The sequence below is a fragment of the Puma concolor genome, chromosome E4 (genome assembly GCF_028749965.1).
Source record: "Puma concolor isolate L17-30 chromosome E4, mPumCon1.1.hap2, whole genome shotgun sequence".
Classification (NCBI taxonomy): domain Eukaryota; kingdom Metazoa; phylum Chordata; class Mammalia; order Carnivora; family Felidae; genus Puma; species Puma concolor.
The window spans coordinates 26,738,130-26,753,835 of NC_141683.1; the positions used below are offsets into that span (position 1 = coordinate 26,738,130).

General features: G+C 48.8%; 1 protein-coding gene across 17 annotated transcripts in view; it reads right to left on the bottom strand.

Moving 5' to 3' along the window:
* NFASC (neurofascin) overlaps positions 1 to 15,290 on the bottom strand; it is a 182,065-nt gene extending 166,775 nt beyond the window's left edge. For 15 of the 17 annotated variants that reach the window (XM_086693741.1, XM_086693729.1, XM_086693740.1 and 12 more), the window contains exon 1: positions 15,136 to 15,290. In XM_086693741.1, coding sequence (XP_086549867.1) covers positions 15,136 to 15,242 — 107 coding nt within the window. In that variant the 5' untranslated portion in view covers positions 15,243 to 15,290. The remainder of the gene's footprint in view (positions 1 to 15,135) is intronic. The other 2 variants (XM_086693742.1, XM_086693738.1) reach the window with 2 other exon arrangements.
* Positions 15,291 to 15,706: the final 416 nt, after the last annotated feature.

Sequence of the window (15,706 nt, forward strand, 5' to 3'; positions counted from 1 at the left end):
GAACTCACATTCCCAGGCCTCAGATATGCATGTCACATCTACTTCTGTTTTGCTGATTAACCTTGTGTTCGCTTCCTCACCATCTCTGAGCCTCAGAAAAGTCACCCTTCCTCCCTGCTACCCATTTGCCCTGTGGGTGTGGCCAGCATGAAAATGAGGAAATTTGGTCTTGAGGATAACAAGACAGTCCACTTCTTCCCAATTTCTGCTCCCCCCACTCCACTTTTGGAGGCACTCCCTAACAAGCTTGCTGGAGCAGAGAAAGAGTAAGAAATGCATCTTTCGAAGTTCTGCTCCAAATCTCCTCCTTGAAATTGTCCAGGTTGCCATAGAGTAAATGAACTCCCTCTGCTAAACTGCAACTAGAATACCAAGGTACCAGCAAAGACTGCTGCTTCTTCTCCCTATAATTCTCACGGTACCTGGCACACAACTGAGCACCTTTCTGTGTTCAAAAATATTTTCTATCGCTCACGCAAGGCATGAGGGCTACCAGAATAAGGCAGGGCGCGAAGCTACTATAAGGAAGGAGGGGGAGGTATCAAGAACTCACTTTCATGGGCCACTTCTTACTTGGCAGGTGCTGGGCAAAGGTGCATTATCTAATTTCATTCTAACAACTCCATGCAGGGAAAGCACCACTTAACTCCCCAGTTTACAGATGAAAAGTTGGGAAGATTTAAGTCATTTGCCAAAGGTCATACAACTAGTGAACAAAGAACCTGATTTCTTGTGCTATTTTCCCCTTCCAAGAGCAAACGCATGCCCTTGGACATTCCACAATGGGATTTGGGAAAAACAAACCCGGGGAAGGAAGAAAGGGGAGGAAGCAGACAATTGATCAGGAGCAAACATACTCAAGCCAGCAGAGTATCATTAGCCACCTCTGAGTGCTCCTTGGCCCGTTTTGGTCTATCTCTGACATGCCAGCATCTGGGCAGGCCCAGGATGATGTCACAAGCCCATTGAGAAACAAGGCATTCTTGCTCTCAGAAGCCCCAGCTGCAACTTCTTGGGGTGCCATCTACGAGCTCTCTCTTTATTTCTCAAGGTTTAAGAACACAAACAACCCAGAGGATATGTTCAGACAGGGTTTTCCCAGTCTGACTCAGAATGGGGCCAGCACCTGATCTAGACCCTGAACTCGCTCTCACACCAGCTTTCTAGAACCTTCCTGTAAGGCCCAGGCACACAGCCTTCATAGTCTTTTGAGTGAAAAGACCCCAAATCTCTGCAGTTGGTTGGGGGCATTTCATGGTGTTACAACAAGGCGTCATTGGTAGCCAGCCTTCCAGGTGACAGGGGATTCATTTTTAGCCTAGGCCTAACTGAGAATCTTTATTCCTACCAAACAGGCAGCGTGCTGACCACGCAGAACCACAGACAGGAAGCACGGTTCTCAGACACAGAAAACCCTGGGGACACTCAAAGAGAAAAGAGAGAGAGAAAAAGCCCAAATGGCTTAAAAAATAAATGAGGATTAAGCAGAAAAAATATCGAAGCAACACAGTGGACATACACTCTGTACTTAAAACTAAACTCTGGACAATTCTCAGAGCATAAGAAAGTTTTGGGTGTTGTAATACTGGCCCTGATACAGGAAAGTAACAACCCAGCACAGAATTTCATGGAATACATAAGAGAGAAATCAGCCAAATTAGAGCACAGCAAGAGGATGAGTGTGGACCAGACATGAACAGAAAGTTGCATCTCAGTGAGGAGCATGAGATATTTATACCCAAAGCCCACCATGGCATATTTGTAGTGCCTGTGAAGTCAGGCTGGGTTTCCTATCTAGTTTTCCCAGTATGGAATCAGTCTCAGCCAATACCTGATAATGCCCCTGAGTTAAAGAACGCTTCCAGGAATACACAGACAAGCACTTGGAGGAGGTGGATCCCTCTGTAGCTGGTCAAACCATGCGAATCAGCCCCCCTCTCCCCTCTTTTTTGAACAACTTAGCCAGACTGACTTCTGCCAGGATGCATCCTTGTTACCATGGCAACTTCTAGCTGAAGCTAGAGAGGTGAGCAGGAAGACAGCAGGCACGGGACCTCCTCTCTGTGCTGATGCCATTGGAGGAGATGGGTTCCCCCGCCCCCCGCCCCAGGATGGGAGCACTAGCACCAGGTGATGAAAATATCCTGTTGACATTACACCTGTGGATAGGAGAAGCTCATGGGGTTGTCCCCCCTTTTGTGTTTCCATTTTCTTTTAGTACCAGAATGAAAGGTAAACTTAGGCAGGCAAAACAGAGGAGAGCTGGGTTTGGTGGCTCTATCAAGCAGGGCGGGGACCATGAGGGCAGACGGTGATTCTTCTACAAGAGAAGATGTCACACAGCCTCTGCCTCGGGCCCTGAGGCAGACTCCGAGCAGTGACTCTACAGTGCAGCGTTGGCCAAGACTCAGAAGGCTCCGGTGCCATCGACTAAAACATTCCCTCATAGAAGACTGGAGTTCCTGGGATACCCAGGCTCTTATCTCACCCTTCAAAACAAGTGACCCACAGACAAGGAAGCTCCTCAAACCAAGGCACCATCAGCCTGTGCTGGAACCCAGAGCTGCCTGTGGGGGTAATGAGCCAGTATTAGGAGCCTCTGGAATCAGATCCAATCCCAGCTCTGCAACACAGAGCTGTCCCGCTTGGGGCAAGCTGGTTCCCATTCGGAGCCCCCATTTTCTCAGTGTAATCAGGATCATAACACCTGGTCCAAGGGCTGTGATGAATCAATGAGATGACAAAAGCCAAACATCCAACACAGTCCCTGACACAGAGTGGGTGACCAGCCAATGGCACTTCCCTGAGCTCCCTTGCTGTTCTGTAGACAGAGGCACACATGGTGGGACCTGAAAGGATCTGCCAGAGCAAGAGTTGGAACCAATACCTATAGCTTAGTTTCACCACTTTATTTTTTTTTAATTTTTTTTTTCAACGTTTATTTATTTTTGGGACAGAGAGAGACAGAGCATGAACGGGGGAGGGGCAGAGACAGAGAGGGAGACACAGAATCGGAAACAGGCTCCAGGCTCCGAGCCATCAGCCCAGAGCCCGACGCGGGGCTCGAACTCACGGACCGCGAGATCGTGACCTGGCTGAAGTCGGACGCCCAACCGACTGCGCCACCCAGGCGCCCCAGTTTCACCACTTTAAAAAATGAATTCTTACACAATCACTTGTCTGCATAACATTAGTGTTTACAGAGCCCTTTTTCCTACATTATTTTCTATTTAAATAGCCCTGTTAGCTAAGCATTATTATTCTCATTTTACAACTGAGAAAGTCAAAGCTAAGGAAGGTTAAATAACTTGTCCCAGTCCCTTTGGTCTTCAGATCCTTAATCTAGTGCCCTTTCTGCCATTCCATACTGGAATAATCATCCATTCAATATAGATTTCCTGAAAGTGTACTCGGTTCCAGGCATGGTTCCAGGACTGGGTGCCCACTTTGACTTGTCACTCCAAGAGTAGAAATGGCCTGCTCTAAGCCAGCCACATTCTTTGATCCCTCATGGCTGATGGTACATCCATGGGAACCGTGGCCAGAGTGATATATGGTGATACATCCTGCTGTAACCAACTGAGCTGACCACCCACATGCCGACTGGTAACATTCTCTGCCCTTGAGGCATTTACAGTCTCTTGGGCTAAGGAAGGCACAGCCAGGTGGAAAGCATATCAGAGGGAGGGAAAAAACCATCCAGAAAACCAATGGTTCTCAGCCTCGGCCGTATATCAGAATCACTTAGGGGCCTTTTAAGACATTCTGGTGCCTTGATCCAACTCTCAGAGATTATGAATTATTTGGCTGTAGAGTGGGTCCCCACCACAGCATATCTGAAAATCTCCCCACGTGAGACTAACATGTTTCCAGGTTGAGAATCCACATATAGGGCCCTGCCAATCAGAGTGTGGTTTGCTGACGGGCAGTATTGGCATTACCTGAGGGCTGGAAAGGAATGCAGACACTCGGGCCCAATCCAGACCTAATCATTCTGCCTCTGCCCTTAAACAAGACCCCAGGTGACTTGTGTGCTCACAGAGGATGCAAAAGCACAGGCTCTTTCCAGTGAGTCAACCAGAGAAGTGCCTCCCGCCCCAGCCCCAGCCCCAGCCCCAGCCCCAGCTGGGAGATATAGCCCACCTGCTCCCTGCCAGGCAGTGCACACTCCTTGAGGGTAAAGCAGGGGGGCTCAAGTGACTGTAGGGAGCCATGCCACCAAGCTCTGCTTTTCTTGTTTCCCCCAGAGCCGCACCTGGGCCTGCATCATGGGGCTCCGTGTACAAGAGCTGCGGGAGTCCCAACAAACCCTTTTCTGTGGCTAGAAGGAAGTCTGAGAGCTAGACACTGTCACCATTTCAGTGACCAGAAGAAAAAGGAATTTCTTCCCTTTCCACACAGTCACTCTCCCCCTTCCTGAGGGCTCTTTAAGGAAGAGGCGAGTTCAGGACAGCACCGCCTCAGCCCAGCCCCAGTGAGACAGCGAGCTGCCCTGCCAACCATAAAGGCAGCACTGTCCCTGCAGGCATGGAGGTGGCTGGTACCAGCTACGCTTCATGAAGAAGGGAATCCTCGAGAGAAGGCCAGACAAAGACACACACAAAATCTGGGCCCTGCCAGCATCCTGCAACCCACTCCCAGCTTCGTATCCCTGCTACCACTTCTGTCTTTGTTTCTGTCTATTAGTTGTGTGTCTGTGTGTTGTTTTCACACGTGCCTGCCTTTGCTTTCTCATTAGACTGAGGGCTACCATCCTGCTCCTCCTTTGTCGCTGCCCACAGTACCAAGTACAGAGACTTACGCCCAGCAGGGGCTCAATAAATATTATTTGTATTCATGTGCACACATTTTCTAGGAGTCAAACCCATAGCTCCGGGCTAAAACAAAGAACTCCTCACTAGCAGGCGTTTATTAAGGATTACTATCAGCACATTGACATTCTGTGGGAGAATACAAGAAAACTCTAAGGCACGTCTTCAAAAAGCATGCACTCTGGTTTAGGAAATCAGATTTATACGTGCTAAGCCTAAGACCAGAGACCCAAGGGAATGAAGCATGTTTATAAGGTTAGGCATGTCTATGGACACCAGCATGTGCCAAAACAATGGGTATTTTCTACTCCAGTCTTCTGACAGGTTATTCTTACTTACTTACTGATTGGCATTTTTAAGCATTTTTTCCCTCTGGTCCCTCTACCACTCATCCATACTCCCCATCCTGGGCCATGTTCACTAAAGTAGACAAACAGGATGTAAAGATGCCTAGAGTTAGAAGGGGAGATGGATTAAGACCAGAAACTTCTCTCTGCTAGATGCCCACAAACATCCAACACAATAGTATATCATCTGTTTGCCACTTCACCCCACAGCCATACACACTGCATTGCTTGCCCATTCGAGGCTCCAAAAAGTCTCGGACCAGGTCCCTGGGACCCCAGCCAGAATATAAGGAACATGCTCTCTGCTCTTAATAGGAAAACCACAGTACATCATGTATAGTTGTCCTCACTGTGATGATAAGAAAGCCAGGGAAAAACTCTAGCCAGAAACAGACTTCCAGTCAGATTTAGCATGGAGCTTTCCCAGCAATGTGTCAAACTCACCCACATTCAAAAGTCCACTTTGCTCCATGTCTAAAAGGTTAGGTATGACAGACCAGTAACAAGGGTTATTTTTTTAATGTTTATTTTCTTTGAGAGAGAGAGAGAAAGAGAGAGCACAGATGAGTGAGGGAGAGGCAGAGAAAGAGGGAGACGGGGGTTCCAAAGCAGGCTCCATGCTGTCAGTGCAGAGCCCGATGTGGGGCTTGAACCCACGAACCATGAGATCATGCCCTGAGCTGAAGACACCCAAGGGTTCTTTATTTTTTAATGTTTATTTATTTATTTTTGAGAGAAAGAGAGAGGCAGAGAGAGAGGGAGAGAGAGGAAGCCCAAGCAGGCTCCACACTGTCAGTGCAGAGTCTCATATGGGGCTCAGTCTCACGAATGGTGAGATCATGACCCGAGCCGAAATCAAGAGTTGGATGTTCAACCAACTGAGTCACCCAGGCACCCCTCAAAGGTTCTGACTCTAGAACTGTGCAGCCCAATACAGTAGCCCACTAGTCACACATGGTCTTTAAAATTAAATTAAATTAAATTAAAAATTCAGTTCTCACATTAGCCACATTTCAAGTGCTCATGAGTCACATGTGTCTAGACTACCATGTTGGAGAGGGCAGATATAGAACATTTCTATCATTACAGAAAGCTCTACTGGACAGCACTAATATTAAGCATTTAAATGTTTCATTTGAACTAATGAGTAGGGTACTCTGGGAACTTCTGTTGCTCTCTCCATGTTTGCTGGAGAGGTTTTAGGTACTCTGAGATGTTGAGTAGAGGGAGTGCATTTTCACAATGAAAGAAGAAATGTCCTGAGATTCTCATGTAAATACAAAGACTCTAAAGCAAAATTTACAAGGCTACAAATTGGGTCATTTTAGCATGCATATGTGCACACACGTGGTCTTTCTTTAAGACGGCTGTTACTAGCGCCCCCAATCCATACTTTTGCTTTCATTACAAGGACTGCGAAGTCACACTACCTAGTCCTAGCCAGAACTGTTTTCTAGATCCCTTTGGGTTACTCTAAACATTGTCTGTCTTTACCTTCTAACCTGGCATCACTGGGGAGAAAAATCTTTCAGAGGGCAGGTCAGCACCCTGGACAGCAGCAAGCTCCCTGCCAGCACCCAAGAAAAATTCCAGCATTCCCCTTTTCTCAAACATCCCTTCAGAAGAACAACCTCCCAGACACCACCCCAGACATTGAGCAAACTCAGTCAAGAAGCTTCAAATACTCCTCACTAATTCCCAGCAAAAGTCCAACTACTCAGTCAAAGTCAAGATTCTCTGCAGTCTGGCCCCAGTCCATCCCTGCAGCTATAATTTCCACTGCTCCAGCCTGGCCAGTTCAATGCCTGACCAAAGCTTTCCTCCTGTAAACCTCTGATTATGCCCCCTTCCCCCACCAGAAAGGCCCATTTCCTTACCTCTACCTATTCAAATCCTACTTATCTAGGTCCATCACTAGAGCCCCAAACCAGCCTCCACTTCTCTTCAAAACCTTACCAAAGGACTTAGTCTATATGAATTTTCTCTCTTCTCTGATATCCCAAAGCATTATTGGTTTAGACAATGCTTTAGGGAGCTTAATTACTTATTGTCTTGCAAAATTACTGGGTTTATATGTCGTTTTTAAAGTTCCTGGTGGTCCAGTATATGGAAGAACTACCTCTGCCAGCAACTAGCCATGTAGCCACAAGCAAAATATGTAACCCTTCTGAGTCTGTTTCTTGATCAGTAAAATAATGATCTTGGACTAAACCATCTCTAAAATTCTATGAGATTAAGGATTCTTTCAAAACAAGAAGCCATCTGGAAGTGTCCTATGCAAACAGTAGAGCCTTTGAAGACTGACTGCAGGTGCCACAAATACATATATATATATATATATATATATATATATATATATATATATACACATAAACAATGCACAGCAGGGCTTGAGTCAGTCAGAGAACTCTGGTTCCACTCCCAGCATGTGTCCCAAAGCCTTCAATTCCACCCAGTGTGTGATGACGATCAGAAAGAGATCTAATTTCTGTCCTCACCTACATCAGCATAGGAAAATTGCCTGTGGCCTCAAAGGCATTTTCCTTCACAAAGAACATGTTGCCACCACCGTGTGGAAAAACACCACACAATGGGTAATATAACAATGTCTCTCATACAAACACACACGTATAGATCAACCAACACCTGACAGCAGTATTAGCTTCACCACTAATTATGCATAAGCCCAGACAGACTCTGGAAAAGAACAAAAGACATAATCTTTGGTGATGCCCCAAAATAAAACTCCAGCTAGTCTCACAGGTAGAAGTTCCAAGGGGGACAGAGAAGTGCTTAAAATTTCACCTCAGTATTATACGTCCTGACAAAATGATATTATAATACCTCCTGGTGTTTAAAATCTGATTCTCAAAGCATTCAGCTTATGGATCTACACACAATAAGATATGAGGATGGTTCATCCTCTTTTGTACCTGGAGAAATTAAGGCCCAGAAATGTTTAACAACTTTTGTGTTGCAAAATAAAAATCAAACCACAATCTGAAGGTAGCCGGGAAAATTTCACTAACATAGGCAACATGCACACACAAGCACAGGCACGCACGCATATACACACTCTCAGGGAACTCTTCGTGATATAAAGAGACAACTTCTGAAACTCACTGAGCCCGGAACTGGAAGATTCCACTGACTGCTTGCAAAAAATGCTATTGCCAGAGCAAATTGGCCAGCATCAGTAAAGAAGGAGGGAACTCTCACCGGGAAAAGTCCTTGGAATTGTTCTGCCAGCCATTCACTCTCATCCCAGAAAATCACAAGATCAGAGAACAAAACTTAGCATCTGGTCAATCCACCCCCATTAGCCTAAACTCGATCCAGGACAGCGAGCTCAGCACAAAGACCATCCTGTTTCAGGCCCTTCCCCGAGCCGGCCATCCTAAGTTTTCAGAGAAGGAAAGCAGGGAGACTCCAATACAACCAGGTTAGAAGGGTAAAGATGCCAGCACACAGGGTCCTCTACAATTACATCTCAGTATACTGCTCCAGACATAGCCCTCACTAATGAATTCAATGCACCTACCGCCCAAGCCATGCCATTTATTCATCCTGACTCAAAGATCTGCTGCACATTCCTATTCTTACTCCAGGAGCTCCGATTATTAAGTCTTCAAGTCTTGGTATCTCAAGACCTCAAGTACTTCCTCTTGCAAGGGACTTTTCCAGATCACCCAAGCCCAATATCATCTCCTGCCAACTGTCTGGAATCAGCAGATGCTTCTTATATTTGAACATACATCTCCTTTCTACTTTAGGGTGGAGACAGGGTCTCCTGAACCTCCCCATTGCTCTAGAAGATGGCACAGTACTCTACACACACACAGCAGGTGCTCAACAAATATTGGGTGAGAATGATGACAACGACAGGACTTTCTCCAGAGGTTCATCTGCCACTGAAGGGCAGAGCTAGGTGTGAAGTTACATACATGGGACTGGGTGGGCCCAACAGAAACAGCCCAAAAGGAAGTCCACATGACAGACAATAGCTCACACAGCCTTCCTCCAACTTTGGGTGCCAGGGGACTTTCCTCGCTCTGGGACTGAGTGGGAAATCTTCCTTCCTACCCCTGAGCCGCTGATCCCAGGCTGTTTATCTCGTTAACTCTGTTTATTGTGATCCTGGTAAGAGGTTCCGAAGCCCTCCAAGCCCCTCTCTAATTAAATTCATTAGAACAGATTGGGGCTTTCTTTCTGCATCTCAGAAAAATTAACAACACGATTAGCATCATAATGACGGGGAGAGGGGCTGCCAGGGAGGCCTTTCAGGAGGGGCTGGCCCAGCCTGGGAGTGTGGAGGAGCAGGTGAAGGAGGAGAAGACAGATGCTCAGGCACCTGCTTCCCAGAGAAGGGAGCTGCAGGAGCGAGGAGGGGCTGACAACAGCCTAAGGGGATGAGCCCACCACACCCCAGGCCCTCTAACTTTTTCAAGGCATGACAATTGGGAGAAGAAGGGCAGGGCAAGAAATTAATCACCGACATAAATTCCAGAGACATGAGCTTCCGGGACAAGAGACTTCGAGCAATCTTCTAGTTTTCCAGAGAGAGAGAAACACACGTAAGCTCTGCTAATGATGGGGCTGGAAGTAAAACATAAGCCCCTCACTCTTTTCATGATGCTGTTCTTTTCCTATGAGATTTTACTGCAAGGACCTGGAGAGAAGAGGCCAGATGAGGAAGGTCACTTCTTTCCCAGAGAACCTGAACCCATCAAGTTTTCGTTTATACAGGCTGGTGGGTTCCCTCATCTAGAAAACTCTCCTCTTCTACCAATTCTTTAAGGTTCAAGCTAGTAGTTGATGAGTGTTTGTTACCAGCCAGGTACTCTGCTGGGGCCTTCACTGCCTTATCATATTTAATCCTCGTAACAGCTCTGCAAGGTTCATATTGATATCCCCAGGATCCAGATGGGGAAACGGCAGCTCCTCACCCAGTAAATGGAAGAGACAAGGTTTGGACGTAAGTCTGTCTGACCTCAAAGGCTGATGGTTTCTACTATGCTGATCACCTCCCGGGCTCCAACAGCCAGACTGAGGGATCACTCCTTCCTCTGAAGTTTTACCATCCAGAGTCTGAAGACTTCAATATATACTGTCTTGCCTTATTCCTAAGAGTTGTCATCTGTTTCCATTTATGGCATCTGCTTTCCCTATTTGAAAGCAGAAACCGTGTTTCTGTATCCTTCAGAAGGACACAGTAGGTACCCAAATGTGCATGCTAACTGAGCCTTTCTAACAGATTTCCCAGAGAGCCTTGGGCAAGTGGAATAAAACACCCCAGTTTTTATTTTTCCGCAGGGGTAGGGGGAGCTTAGCATAATACATAGGAGAGGTGCATGGGCTTTGATGTCAAACAAATATAGGTTTAAATTCTAGCTCTGCAATTTCCCTGCTCTACAATCTTAAATAACAACATTTCGGAGTCTGCTTTCTTATCTATAAAACCAGGATCCTAATGATACTTCTTTTAGTAGGTAAACCCTTATGAAGATTAAATAAAAATGATGCTATAATGCACATAATAGAGTGCCTAGCACATAGCAAGCAATCTCTAACGATGGCTGTTATATTATGACACTTGTATTTTTCTTGGCTTGCCTCAAGACCTAAGGAAAGGAGGGTGGCTCAAGAGTTCTTGAGTTGGCTAGCACAATCTGACTGGCGCCCCAAGTCAGCAAAGCTTTAGAAGTGCCTAGTCAAGTGCGCAGCACAGCCATTAGCTCCCAAAGGCCACCCGACACCACCCCCCACCACTGCAGTCCCAAGGACCAGGCCATATGCATCCAACATCTGTCCTTGCAGCTAGGTGCAGACTCTAGCTGGGTATTTTGAGTACATGCTCAAAAGTTTGATCTCAAGATGCTCTGGCCAAAGTAAAGGTACAATCACTCAGGTCTTACTGCCCACCGTGACCCCTCAGCCATGCTCCTACAATGCTAGGAACTCATCCAACCTCTGTTACAGCATTTCTTGTACTGAATTTTTATTTGTTTTCATTTCTGTCTCTCCAACTCAACCTATGAACCCAACACCTAGCACAGTTCCTGGGATATATTCAAAGACTCAGGACACACTAATGAAATGAACTAAATTAGGTGTGTGGGAAAGAAGGATGCTCCTCAGACAGATAAGGCTGAGGGTCTCTATCCTTACATTCCTTCCCAGTTCAACTATGATGTTCATGGTGACCTGTGCTCAAGGGTATCACTTCAAACCCCCCCCCCACCCGGACTTCTCTGGTGACTCCTAACTGACTCTGACCTCCCCAGAACTCCAAAAACCTTCCCCACATATGAGAGCTTGCAGTATTTCTACTTCTCTTATTTCCGACCATGCACTTTAACACATACTTGCTATTTCCCCATCAGATAGGAGCTCCCAGAGAGCAGACACTGGGCCTCTTTTCCTCTGACTCCCTCTAAACATTCTAAGCATACCCAGACCACCCTTTGCCCCTAAGACACAAGGGCTTAGGAGATGGACATGGGAGAGCTGAGTAGCCTTGATCTTGTCCCAGAGTGCCTTCTGGGTGCCCCTCATCAGGCTAAAGCAGAACCTAGTGAAGTTCGGCTGCACAAGGAACATCTCTCTTCCCCTGAATGCCAGGGATCTGCTAACATCTTTCATCTCACCTCCTCCTCCACCCTTTTCTCCTCACAGTCGACTTCAGGGCCAGCCCTGACCTACCATTCCGGGTAATATCATCCAGCCCTCCTCATGGTTCTGGAGGAGAGAAAGCTGATGCCACTGGAGTGAAAGATACGCTGTCCAACATCCTTCTCCAGATGTTCTCGCTCAAGCTTATCTATGGTATTTGTCTGCTTGCTTGCCTCTCTTTCCATGACACTGAGAGCTCTGGGAGATCAGACCCTGTCTCACTCTTCATCTCTACAATCCCGCACAGAGCACAGCAGCACACTGCAAGGGTTCATTAGTATTTGCTAAATAAATAAGTACATAGTCGACCTTACATTCCTCTCACTTCCCTCTCCTCACAGCCTCCAGGCCAAACCAACTGAGCACTGAACTTCTCTGCCTTCTCCCCTTCTGGTTTCCTAAGGATTTTTCCCCCTAAAGACTAAGTGATGATCCTCACATCCCAGTTCTTGGATGGTCTTGGAGCAAAGTGGTGGGAAGGGAACAAGTCACAACAACGACAGCGTAATGGGGGCTTGGAATTCTGTCCCTCAGTCACTGCAGACACAGGACCCTCTTCTGCACCTCCCCCTCAGATATCCAAGCCAGAACTCCCCTACCCCAGATATCAGCCACTGGCTCAATGTGCCCCTGAAAGCAGCAGCCCCGGAAGCCAATCTGCTTCAGCCCACAGGGAGCTAGCTACGTCTTGCTCCAGCTCTCCGGGAGCCGGCTCCTCTTTCTACGTGCCTTAGTTTATCTCTGTGCGGCCTCTGCGATGCCAAACAAGGATGAGGGGTGAGATTCGTTGCACAAAACTAGAAAGTATGTACATTGTTATCAGAATCCCCATCCCCACCCCCCACACCCCCACTTAACCTGAGCCCCAATCAAGCATTTCAACGTCAGAACCTGAATCCAATCAGCTCTCCACAACAGCTCCAGGTGATGCCTCCTCCCCCGACCTGGAAATGCCTAGGGAAGCTTCCTGCCCCGCCCCCTATGACGAGAGGGGGCACAGAAAGGTGACGAAGTGGAGGACAGCCATCCCCTAGCTGTATGCACCCCCTCCCTTGCCGGGCAGTGCCTCAGTCCCATACAGAGTTGTTGCTCATGAGCTGAAGTCCAAGCACTTGGTTTTCTAAAGTGAGGGATCCTTATGGCGACGGGACAGAACCCAACAGCAATGCGCTCTCAACCTCCAGTTTAAGCCTTGGGGATTTAGCTGATGTCCCCAAGACAGGAACCAAGACAGGAATTGGGCTGTCATTCCCTGTTTCAGGGGGGCAACCACAATTTGTAGAGTTAAATGTGAACGAGTGTCTTTCCTTATTTGTGTTATTCTCATTCTTTCTCTGTATCTACACACACACACACACACACACGCACGCACGCACGCACACACATATTTCCAGCTGAATCCAAAGAGGGAGATATTAATCCCTCAGGAGTGCCAACTCAAAAAAGAAAGAAAGAAAGAAAGAAAGAAAGAAAGAAAGAAAGAAAGAAAGAAAAGCAATCAGTTTCCCAACACACACACAAAGAAGTGTCAACTCAGTCAAAACAAAAGGTTAGAATGACACTCCCCGCCCCCCCTCCAATTTCCTTCAATTCTTCCTGCAGTGCAATCCCACCAGATCGAATCATCCCCAAACCAGAGGGGAGGATAGGTCTCTGCCTTCCTTCTTCTCCCTGCCCCTGACTCCCACAGCTGGTATGGCCCCTATGCCCAGGGGCTTCCACTCTCCATACATTATCCCTGGGCTTCTCCTTATGTCTCAAGTTCAGTGGCTTCTGAACCTGCCCCTCTCTAGCCCCAAACAAACAATTCAACTCCTGCCCAACCTGTCTCAAAAGCCTGTCTGCCCTTGCTGGAGATTTGCTTGGGCCCCAGCAGGGCTCACCACAGTTCCAAGGGTAGATAAGACATTCCAGGGCCTCATCCCAGGGAAACAGACGGGCTGGAAAGGGGCACTTGTCATCCATTCCTCTAGACCGAGGGAGGAGGCATCTCTGTCCAACACACACACACACACACACACACACACACACACACACAGCACAGTGCCAAATGCCAAGGAAGGAATCAGGAGCAGAACCTGGCTCAGGGCAGGAGAGGGGCTGCCATGGGGACCAGAGTCTAGGTGATTCAGCACTCCGCCCTCTCTCAGCCCAGCCCATGGGCCACACTCATGACAGCTCCTGATGCCAAAGTGCTGACTTGGAGGCTGAGGAAGAATTCTTTCTAAGATCCAAAATTCTGCAATGCTCCAGTGAGGCTCCTCATCCAGGCCTTTCCATCCCAGGGCTCAGAACAAGACTTGGAAGAGGCCCTCAGCCATTCCCTTGGACCCTGCCTCTTGCCCAACCTAGATTCCCTATGCTTAGCACTCCCCCCACCCCCCCCCCCCCAGTCCATCTAGGAAACAAACCTGAACAGCCAGGGGAAGAGGGTGGCTGAGGAGGAACACAAGAGGCCTACGAACCCTCAGCATCCTTCACCCCCAAGCCATGAATTGAGTCAAACATGCAGAAAGGGGTTATAAGAGGATTCTGCAACAGAGACTACATCGGGCCTTCAGAGCCCTAGGCCTCCCCAAGCAGGAAGGAGGGCCCCAAGGCAGGTGATGGGGGCTCAGTACAAGCTGTGGGGCTACATACAGCACCAGGAAAGGCAAGAAAGAAAGGTGATGGGTCAGGCCAGCTAACAGCCAAGGGGGGAAGCTGGGGTTCTTGAGAGGGACTATGTATGGTGCAGGAGGAAACCAAGAGGCAGCTGGGAAAGGGCTGGGACAGGGTGTGCAGGGGGACCTGGGGAAGATAGAAACTGAGGGAGCAGATGGAGAGACAGGAACCCGGAGTGATGCGGGTACGAGGTGGGAACGAAGACAGGGGAGGCCAAGGAGAGGGGCTGATGCGAGGGGTAGGAAAGATGGACGGGATGGGGTCATACCAAGTGGGGTGTGGAGGTAAACAGGTATAAGGGCAGGGCAGTGGATGAGGCAGGGACGGAAGGGAAGGGGAAAGAGGTCGAGGATGCAGAAAGGGGGAGGGGAGGCGGCCAATGAGACAGAAAGGCTGTTGGGGTGGGCAGGGGGGTGGGAGCTGAACGGGGGTGGGTGCAGATATCCACAGAACAGGATGGATTCAGGGCAGGTGACGGTGTGGGGACGAGAAAGGACGGGGATGTGAGCAGAGGGGGATGGGGACAGGTCGGGGGATGGAGACGGACAGAGGAGGGCGGGAACGAGGGGGTGTCGCTAGCTGGGTTTCCATGACCCCCGTTCTACCCCACCCCCATCTCTCCGGTATCCGCGCTCGCCTACCTCCGAGGGCTCGGGTGCCGGCCCCGGGCGCAGTCGGTGCTGTCCGCCGCCGGCGCCGCCACTTCCCCCGCGTCCCCTGCAGCGCCTCTCGCCGCCAGCCGCCGCATTAGGGCAGAGACCAGCCCGTGCGCGTCCCCGGACGGCCGGCGCGCCCCCGACACCCTGCGTGCGCGCCCTCGCGCCCCTCCCTTCGCGCGCCGAGCGGGGACCTGGACGGAGGAGGAGGCAAGATGCTCGGGGCCCCGCCTGGAGCGTCGCGGAGCGATTCGCAGGGCCCGTGCCGGTAAAAAAAAAAAAAAAAAAAAATGCCCACTGGCATTGAAAATGATCATAATTGAAGCCCCCACGGTATCACGTTTTGTCCTGTATATGCCCCCTCCACCATGGGGCTTTGACTTCTTGGAGGCGGAAATGGGCCTGAGAGCCTGTGTTCCCAGGGAGACTTGCTTGTGGTAGCCTCTCCAGGGACGTTAGTTGAGAGAAGGATTGTTGAATCCCGAATTGAGGACGTGAGAAAGTTGTGACTCCTTCCGGAGGTTGCGGAGGTTGCGTGGTCGTTTAAAAATAGGAG